We start from the raw sequence: 11,163 nt of genomic DNA on the forward strand, positions 1-11,163 counted from the left end.
CTTAAATCTAAGGAAAGAATATTTTATTACTATTTCAAAATTTGGAAAAATTTGAGTGTTACAGTTTTGGTCCAAAGGTTTTTTTTCTAAATTTTATTTATCTTTTTCCTTTTCTATTATGTTTTCCAATTGATTAATAAATTCCAAAAATCAAAACACGGTTAAAGAAATACCAAAATACTTCAATTAATTCTAGAAAAATTATGGAGGGCTATTAAACATACCAAACACTCTAAAAACATTTTTAGCTCATGAAATTGCTTTTAGTTATTTCTAATTACTCTTTTTATTTTCCAAGTTGAGTTAAATTTAGGGCGAAATTGATATAATGCCAGATTAATTATAGTATTGTAATCTTCTTTTTGTGTCTGACCTTATTTCATCTTTGAACTATTTATATTATGTTTTTGACAAATTTCAAAGTTATTTGTTTAATTTATGATATTTTGAGACCTTTTTAATATATTTGTATTATATTTTAGTAAATTTTATACTTGTATATTAAATTTGTAGTTTTATAAAAATTTAGAGTACACACCCAACAGAAAAATCCTAGCTCCGCCACTGTTGTCGTCCAGATTTTCTGTGCCCAAATCTCTAACCACATATTTTGAGGTATTCACGGTGCGTGTTTGCTACGTAAGGTTTTCTAACAAATTCACAGTGTGGGCTGCGTGGATATTTTTGTGACTCACATACACGCGATAGTTAATTGGGAGCTGTCCGGCATAGCTACGCCGCAACCTTCATGCAGTAACCAAGGGCTCCTTTTGGTTATCCATATGGTTCAGTCTGACTCGTATGAGATAGATTGAGTTTAGATAGGTTAAGAAGGTGTAATAGAGTCTATTTAGTTGGTTGTATATATTCAGTCTGTCTGAAAAGGAATTGGTTTTAGTTGCGCATGAGTATATATTGCATGAGATTATGAGATTCAAACAAATTAAACATACACAAATTTATTATACAACATTTGGATGAATTTGTGCATGTTTGAATTTATTTTATTTCAAACTGAATTAAAAAAAAGAATATCACATAAAATGGTAACAATGCATATAAATAGATCAATATAAATGAACTTATTTTTCACCAAATAATCTAGGGTTGAAAATATTTTTATAAATTAGTACATCACATGATAAGAATATTAGTGAATTTTTTAAAAATTTAAGAAATTTATTTGAGGCATCAAAAATTACTAAAAATTATAAAATAGGCTTCTTTGGATAATTTTAATTAAATATTGGCTTAGAATTTTTAATGAAACTAATTAAAATGGGTATCTAGTGAGCTCTAATTTACTTAAAAACATTTAGAATTTTTAAACTACTCTTATACTCCAGATAAATCAAGACTTAAATAAAAAAAAACACGTACACTTACACGAGCTCTCTCGCACCAAGCGAGCGTAGCCCAACGGAAACTGAATAGAAATCCATTTCCGCGAGGCCTGGCTGGCATAGGAATTTTGCAGGGCTCGAACTTGGCACTATATAAAAAAACAGACCAAGAAAATATTACATAAGTTATAAGCAGCAGATCCTGTTACGATCCGTCATTTATATAGTATCAGGTCAGAGATGAACCATGACCTATCACTTATAACAAGTTATCAGTGACAGGTTATTCGTCACTGATGATATTAGTGATGAGTGAATTTGTGACCCATCACTAATGATTAACTCATCAATAATAGGTTATACTGGGCTAGTTATCAGTGACGAGTGTCCCTAAGCTAGTCATAAGTGACAGATAATATTACAACCCGTCACTGATGAAAAATCGGAAGTGACGATCATAACATGACTCGTCACTGATGACATAGCTCTGTTATTAGAGATGGCCAGTACTGTCTTTTCTTACTTTATTTGCTCAACTAAAACTAAATGTATTATGTAAATTTGAAAAAATATTGTACAGAAAGGTTACAACCATGTTATATCTGAACATTTACGCATAAAAGCATAAATATAAACACTAAATCTATAACTATGCTATAGCTAAGATTCAAACCAACAAGGTATGAGACTACACACATTTATAGAAAAATATATCAACAAGTTACAACTTATGTTTAGCCTATTTCATGAATTTTCATTCACACATTGAACAAAACTGATGTAGGATACGACGGTGTAGTATGCACAAATATTTTTATATTATTTTTTCTCACCTCAATAGCACTAAAATAAGAATTATTGTATATTTCTGCTCAAGTTTGATGTAAGGGGTAGCGACTATAGGCACAAACACGTATTCCGAAAATAGTGTACAAACTTCAAAGGACGATAACTCAATCTTCTAGACTATTTTTGGGTGTGAAAAATTTTCCGAATCTGACAATGTCAAGGAGAAATGTGTGTAACTTTTTTTTAAAGATATTAGTAGAGTCAAAAAAACATCGTAATCAGAGTCCGTATGTAAAAGATATGCCCGTTTTATCAAATACACTCTGGATCACCTATTGATAAAAATAGTCATTGGTGACGGATTAAGATTACGACCCGTTATTGTTGTACAGTCATTAGTAACGGGTCACTGTTATAACCTTTTTTTTATGACCTTCGACAGAAAAGGTTAAAAGGATAAAATATCCGGTTTCATCACAACGCATGCGAGGGTGTGGTGGTAAGAGGGCTGAGCGCACAAGGGGAGGTCGTGGGTTCGAGTCCTACGAAATACAGAGTATAAAATAGTGTAAAAAATATCAAGTGACCCCGAGGCAAATGGTGATGGCTCGAGTAAAAAAAAAATATTTTTTTCATTTGAAAAATATTAATTAGTCATTAGTGACGGCTCAAAATTATGACTCATGAGTCACGGTTATGATCCATCACTATTGACCTTCATAAGTGATGAGTCACTATTATAACCTGTTACTAATATAATCATAGGTAACGAATTATTATTTTTTATTAATAATTTAGTCACCAATAACGTGTTCGAAATTATGAGTACGAGACCTGTATATGACAATTAGTCTATCATATATCACTGAAGACTTCTTTTAAGTAGCGTGGCTCGCGTGTGCGTCCAGTCAAGGAAACAAACCTTGGCTGCACGCGCGGAGCCAGGCCAGCCGGCGGCCAGCCAACCAAACCGGCTACAAATGAGTCAGACTGCGCTATCCTGAAGAAGAGTTGGCCTAGCTAGAGCCTCTCGGTTCGAGGCTAATAAAGCATCACATTTTGTAGCCTGTTCCAGATGAAGGCCCCTTGCGCATTGCGATCCATGAGGACCTCCTGCATCTCTCCCCATGAAATATAATCGCTTCATTTTAGTTTACTTGCCACTCTTAACTGATATATCAAACTTTGACTAATAATTAATAAATTTTAAAATATCTAATTATAGAGTGTATATAACTTGTATTGTTAGATTTCATAACCAAATAATAGTGCACTTTACTGCTATACATGTAGAGTCATTCACTTTTATGTTTAAAAAAGTTATGGTAAAAGTTTAATCAGTTAAAGCCAAGAGTGACAAGTAAAAAAAACAGAAGAATTGGACGAATCCGTAGAAGAGATTGACATTTGCCTGAAATACAGTTCTTCTAACAACGAGAGCAAGCATCTGCGTAATGTTTGTCCATCATTCTTGGAACTTATAACAAAGTTATGGAAACAAACAGTCAAACACACTATTTGGCCGGATGAGGTGAATTTGTTAGTTTTTTACACAAGGAAAGTGGTCGTTTAATGTGGTGTTTCTCTTTTAGCTTTGTCCAATATATATAGGCCGGCCGTGGAGTTGTCTTCTAGCTCCATCCATTGTCTTGTAATTCTGAATCTGTATTTTTAGACTTTGTATAGTTATTACTTCCTCCGATTGCAAATGTAGATCGTTTTAGATTTGTGCATAAGGATTAAGAAAGTAGATCAAATAACCTTGTTGCCTTTTATTTATTCTGCATTGGAAAAGATAATTCATTAATGTGTAAGAATGGTAGCATTCATTAAACAAAGGTAAGAAAGGAACAAAAGAGAAAAAAGTGTATAAAAGTTCAAGAATGACTTATATTTAGAGAATAGTTAAGAAGACTAAAACGACCTACATTTGCAATCAGAGGAAGTATATGTGAACTATTTGAGTATCACCAGAAAATAATAGGAGATTTTTTTTAATGAAAAGTACTTCCCTGTAATTATACGTTTAATAATTTTCCTCTTACAGAAGATTCGAGAAAGTGACGGTAAAAGTTGAACTTGCCTCATCAAAATGATAAGTAAAAAAGTATAGGTAGCAGTATTTTGTTTTTGTCATTACTGTGTGTAGGCCATCTATGCCGCTCGTCATCGACTAACTAAATAACTAATCAACAACTTGGCCAACGAGGCACTTACAAATGAGAAATTAACAGCTTGCGTACACGCGTACCGGAGACAGATCAGTCAGTAGTACGTCCTCAAGTATGAAGACTGCTGGCCAGCGTTAATGTGCTGCAAGTTGCATGCTTAGGCCTGCGGTTCTTGACCTGCAGAAGATACTTTCAGTGTACTAGCTTGATACCGTTTGCTGTCTCACTAATCCCAATCTCCGCATGCATCGGCCGCTCTTCAACTCTCCGTGTTTGTGTTGCTACTTCCCACGCCTACGCATGCACAATGTCAAAGTCAAGAACGAAAACTTCGAGGTCACCGCTGCGTGATCAGATTCAATTGTTGCTCCTAGTTACCAGTGGATGAATGAGTTGATGATTTCTAAGCATGTAATTAAGAGTTAGCCCGGGTCCATCTCTATCGTCTGGCCATTGCTCACTACATTAACTACAGATGATCTTGGTGTCATTTGTTTTGGTCCAGACAAATAAGTCTGTCTGATCTCTTGAGTGAGACGAAGTGATGCGCTACGTTTTGTGTTAGAGCTTGTCCTTCAACACAAGCAAAAGAAAGATATCCACTGTATCATCTATTTGACAATCCCTCTAGAAGTTATAAACCTACACAAGGATCTTGTTGAGTTGCGTCCACTTTTCTCCAGCGCCCGATAAATTTTGTCAACAGCAATATCAGCTCAATCAAACCAAGACGAGAAAGCTTGGATCTCCATTCATCGATCGATCTCTCGAAAGCATACATTTTTGGAAAAACTACATGTATTTATACACAGTTTGAAACATGTTCTTCAACACGTAATTAAAACAATAATTTGAACTCTCAAGTATTGTTTCAAATTCAATAAATCGCGTTCCAAAAATTACATTCGGTTGATCCTGTTCGAAATATATTAAATTCAATTTTTGAATTGATTAGTCACATAAAATTCCAAATGATTACAGTAATATTATTTAATATAGAACAACATGTAAAGATAGAAAAATAAAGTAACTTAAATGAGTCACTACTACAAAAAGCTTCATCAGTGTCAGTTGAAAAATAGCTTCACTGCCGAATTTTTTACCAGTACTTTTTACTCGACATTGATAATAGTATATTATCAATGCCGGTTACCAACTCGACACTATTACTATTTCTAGATAATAAAAAAAAATAGCGGACGGGAGCGGCATCTGAGCCGACTTGATCTTGGCTCGGAATCGAGTTGGCTCCCGCCGCCACTCCCCTTCTTCCTCACCGCCCTCCTCTGCGCCTCTTCGTGCCCCCCACTCCTCCAGCGCTAGCACCATCTCGCGGCCAATGTCCCGAGCACGCTGCCGCTGAGTCCCAGCCCAACGGCCGACCTGTTGGTCATCGACGCCACTGGCCACAGACGCTGAGCCGCATCTAGGGCACGTTCGATGTGGGCGGCAGCATGGAAGGTAGAGGCAGAGGGGTTGGTATAGAGTGGGGCTGAGGAGGAGAATGGCATCGGCATGGGAGGGCAACATCGGATGAGATGACGGGAGCCGGATTTGGGTGACGTGTGTGAAACGAAAAGATAAGGGGGGGGAGCCAGATCTAGGTGGCATGTGTGAAGCGAAGAGATAAGCGAGTGAGAGAGCCGGACGGGGGAGAGAGAGAGCTAGACGGGAGAGAGATCGAGTCAAAATCCGATTGGATTATAAATTCGGGTCCGGACAGTATCAGTGCCGGTTGTAGATGGAACCAGCACTGATACATCAATACCGGTTCTAGTCATGAATTGACACTGATAGTATTTTTTCAGTGCCGGTTCTAGCCATGAACCGACACTGATAGTCCTTTTTAGTGTCAGTTCTTAACGCCTCAGTCATTGTTTCTGCGCGGGAGTTTAACAACCGGCACTGATACTTCTTCAGTCGCAATTTTTGCACAACCGGCACTGATAGGGTACTACTTATGGTATACTCTATAGTAGTGAGTAACCCTAAATTAACATGATAGGTAATTACTAGTACAGAACAGGTCATAAGTAGCGAATCATCAGTATCGGTTCGAGCGTAACCGGTACTATTGACATATCAATGCCGGTTCTTAAACTCCCGGACGCGAACTATGATTAAGGCGCCAAGAACTAGCACTGTGTTGGTTCTTGGCTAGAACCGGAGCTGATACTTTAGTGCTGGTTCCAGTCATGAACCGGCACTGATAGTGTCTATCATTGTCGATTCTTGGCTCCTAAATTATTGTTCATGCGTGGATGTTTAAGAACCAACATTGATAGTCACTATCAATGCTGGCTGGAACTAGAACCCGCACTGATAGTCACTATCAGTGCTAGTTGAAATTAGAACCGGCACTCATGCATATGTTATATTTATATCCAGCACTTAGCTGCTCTTCTCGTTTCCTCCATTCAGCCTGATGCCACTCATCCTCCCCGATCGCTGCCTCCTCCCAGTCCGTAGCCTCCTCATCACGCGTCGGCTCGTTGCCTCCTCATCCTCATCCTCGTCCTCGTCATGCGCCGACCGCCACCTCCTCCTCCTCGTCACACACCGATCACCGCCTCCTCATCCTCATCGTGCTTCAGCCCACTGCCACCTCCTCGTCGCCTCCTTGACGTGCCCGTGGCGAGCAGGAGCGGCAGTGGAGGGTGAGGGTGTAGGTCTAGGCAGCGTGGAGGCAGCCACTCCAGCCTATCCAGTCGCCGGGGTCCGAGTGACCACCCTCGTACTCCCGACCTCCAGATCCTCAACGGTGTATCCCCTTCCTACATGGAAGGGTCACGAAACGCGTAGATTAGTTCTCAAATTCAAGTTAGAAAATTGTAGTTAACAATTTTAATTAGCCAATTTAGGTCCTGAAATTAGATATGTATTTTAGTTCAAAATATGTTAACTTATTATTTGATGTGGATGTCATGATATTAGATGTGTATCGTTATATCGGTATTTTAGATGTTAACATCACTTCCCAATGAGTAACTAGTTTGTTACTTCCTTGTTCTGCAATTGATGACTTGACATAATTACGAGATTATTCACATGTGCCGATTGATATGGCATTGGTATTTTTTTTTCCATGTAGACGTACATGTGACTTATCATAGGTACATCTGTATGATCAGAGATGAAAATCCCTTTGACCTCGTACTCCCAGCCTCTAGATCCTCAACGGCATATCCCCTTCCTACCCGGAAGAATGATGAAACACCTGGGTTAGTTCTCAAATTCAAGTTAGCAAATTGTAGTTAGCAATTTTAGTTAGCCAACTTAGATCCTGAAATTATATGTATTTTAGTTCAAAATATGTTGGCTTATTATTAGATGTCTATGTCATGATATTAGATTTGTATCGCTATATCAGTGTTTTAGATGTTACCATCACTTCTCAATGAGTAACTAGTTTGTTACTTTCTTATTCTGCAATTGATGACTTGACATAATTGCCAGATTATCCATATGTGCCGATTGATATGGCATTGGCGTTTTTTTCTCTGAGCATGTAGACGTACATGTGACTTGTCTTAGGTACATCTGCATGCTCAGAGATAAAATCCCTTTACTATAAATTATAAGAAGGTCAGTTAATATTGTAGTTTGCAGTTAACAAATTTAGAAACTAATATGCCAATTGATGTAGATGTTTCCTCATCTACAATTGCTACATGACATTATAGCGGACCTTGGTGGCACACCACCTGTGCTGATGACCATATAGGCTGATAACAATAAAATGAAGATCATTATCTCTTTTAGCATTGCTTTTCCTAATGAAGGATATATCACTTTAACAGGATCAAGCTCCAAAATAGACCAAAGACTTATAGCTGAAAGATCTACTATTCTTGTGCTTCTACAATCGGTTAACCTGCAACTTGAATACATGTTTCCGGACTACAGCTATTTCAAATTGAAAGCGCTTGAACAGAATGAGGATGTGCTTGCAATGACTCCTAGGCTCTTGCGATTACATTCAGGTGAAACGGTTAGTGTCATAAATCTGTAGTTTGTAGTTAGGATTATTTCAATAATATTAAATTTTCTTCTCTATATTGTTGTTTTTTGTCTATAGGATTTTTACTGGAAAACTCGGATGCTGATGGTTCATAATTTGACTTCAATCTTACGCCTTTTGCCCAGCAGTGGGGTACACATTACTTGGTCCTCATAATTTGACTTCAATCTTACGCCTTTTGCCCAACAGTGGGGTACACATTACTTGGTCCTCAATACAAGAAGGTCCGAGAAGAAGAAAAGTACCAGTCAAACCTTAAGTTTCAGTGTGATAGTAATAGTTTTGTTATTTACGGAAGTCCAATGAAACTACACTGATAATAGGTTCGTTGATGGAACCGGCACTGATAGTGATTTTCAGTGTCGGTTTCGTACCCAACACTGATAGTCATTAATTATCAGTGCCGAGTAATCAGTGTCGGTTCAAAACTCACCACTGATAGCGATTTTGAACCGACACTGATGAGGTATTCTGCAGTAGTGAATGTTAAATTTTATACTCTGACATTGTTGTTGCTATGACATTATCAAATTGATCATGAGTACGTATGATCCTACTGATCCTACAAAATCATGCGTGATCAAAAATTTTAAATCAGGACTGATGACTCGGTAGATGTTGATTATGATCCTACTGATCCTACAAAATCATGCGTGATCAAAAATTTTAAATCAGGACTGATGACTCGGTAGATGTTGATCCAAATACCAATACGTATTATGTACATTATGTGGATTTGAACCATATATCAATCGTTACAAGCTTGTGCACATAGATCTCAAACATTACAACAGCATGGCCAAGCTCATATATAAAGGGCTAATAAACTAGAGGGCTACATGATCGAGAGAAAATGCAAAGAAGTAGTACGTACCCTTTCATTGCATTTTCTTGTATGAAAATTGGAGATTAGTAGTACTTCTTGGCTTGAGTTTCTCGCTTGGAGGGGCACCGACAGGCAAAGTTAAATGAAATACATTTGGAGATCCATTGATTACTTAGATGGTTCAGTCAGATCAACAGTGATATATCTTCTTCTATTGCTTAGCCTCCACTTGATTTCGCGAAAAGTTGTCAACTCCACACCACCAACCTGCTATTAAGATAACGAACAAGTGCATATGGTCTCCAGTATACTATAAATACACATGCAAGCTTTTGCTCATCACTCATCTCATCTTACACTAGTGAGCTCACACAATGGCAGGAACTAAGCTAGTAGCCCTTGGTTTCATTGTCCTCTTGAGCATGGGACTAGCCAATGCTGCAAGGGTGGCTAGGTACTCTAGTTCGGAAGGATCCGGTACAGGAGGGGGTGGCGGTGGCGCATATGTGAGTGGCGGAGGATCAGGGTCAGGGAGTGGCACTGGGTCTGGTTGGAGTGGTGGAAATAGCGCCCATGCAAGTGCTGGAGGTGGCGGTGGAGGTGGAGGCAGTGGCTCTTATGGTGGGGCTGGATATGGTGATGGGTCTGGCTCTGGCTCGAGCTCCAGCCGATATGCTGAAGGACCATCTGATGGTTATGGTGGTTATTCTAGCGCTGGTGGTAATGGCGGTGGTGGCGGGGGAGGACAAGCCGGAGGTAATTATGGGTCTAGCGGCCATGGTGATGGTAGTGGCACTGGTTCTGGTTCTAGTGAAGCCACTAATTACCAAAATGGATCGGGTTATGCAAACACTAATGCCAATGGTGTTGGGGGTGGCAAAGGCACCGGTGAGAATGGTGGGAGTGGCGGCGGCAATGGTGCTGGATCTGGGTACGGGGATGGATACCACTAAAATTTTCATTACCCAAAATATGGAGCCCAATCTGTGGTGTGTCTTGTTGTGTTAGAACTTGTTTCCTTTTACTATTTTATCTTTATACGTGCAAAGGGAAGCAAAAAAGATAAATAAAGGGCTCCATCGTTGTACGAGTAAAATGTTGTAGTGTGAAGGCATGCATCTCGTACCGTTTGACTGTGGTTTGGAGATTGTATTACTCATGGCTATTGGCTGCTTCATCTGAATTTTTGTCAAGAAGATTCTCAAATTGTTGTTCGCGTGGGCAGTATACCATATCCGTTTGAAATAGTAGGAAAATCACTTCACTCTTCTTGCCAGTCAGAAGAGTATGTGCCCAATCTAAATGCAGAAGACTCAATGAAAAATAACATGATTATGTAGCGTGGAGAATGAACTGAGAAGAAGTTAACTCCAACCACCTTATCCCAAAACTATGCTGGCTAGTTTGAGTTTGCTCCGTCTCTAGGTATATGACATTACAGCACGGATTAAAATTTCATCAAAATTTCGTGAATTTCAGTAATTTCAGTAGAGAATGAAATATCTAATTTGAAATTTTCTTCCAACAGAGTAGAGGACATAAAATGACCGGAATTTCAGCAAAATTTTACGAATTTCGGTGTTTTGCCGGTGAAAGAAAAAAATTATAAAACTAAATTGAAATCCCTGCATTGCAGTACGACGGCAGACATAATGTAGTGAATTTCTTTCGAAATCAAATTTCCCACCTAAGTGAAATCTAACAGGAGGTGTTTCCAGATTGTCCGTGTAACCTGACAAGAAACAAAAGTTAGGCTTCAGTATCATTCGGAAACCCTACAGCACTAGCCAAAAGAACCTTCCATCAGAATCTCGAACAATTAACAAAGCCCCACCCTCCCATGCTCGTAGAAGGTTCGAATGCTCCATCACAATTGATCTTGGGAAAAGGCTCCCCCGATTTGTGCTATCTCACGCTCTGTCTTGGTGTTGCATTCTTGTTCTTAGTAGCCAGCTTCTGAAAGTTATTGCACTGATAAATGACAGAACTACATATCTCATCAGTTGATCTCAT

The 11,163-nt window shown here is 38.7% G+C and overlaps 1 protein-coding gene across 1 annotated transcript; it reads left to right on the forward strand.

The window, feature by feature from the left end:
* Positions 1 to 9,507: 9,507 nt before the first annotated feature.
* Positions 9,508 to 10,356, forward strand: LOC133907695 (putative glycine-rich cell wall structural protein 1). Its single transcript, XM_062349765.1, has one exon. It carries the CDS (start codon positions 9,525 to 9,527, stop codon positions 10,101 to 10,103), a length of 579 nt encoding a protein of 192 aa, XP_062205749.1. The 5' UTR covers positions 9,508 to 9,524; the 3' UTR covers positions 10,104 to 10,356.
* Positions 10,357 to 11,163: the final 807 nt, after the last annotated feature.

The sequence above is a fragment of the Phragmites australis genome, chromosome 24, assembly GCF_958298935.1.
Source record: "Phragmites australis chromosome 24, lpPhrAust1.1, whole genome shotgun sequence".
NCBI lineage: Eukaryota > Viridiplantae > Streptophyta > Magnoliopsida > Poales > Poaceae > Phragmites > Phragmites australis.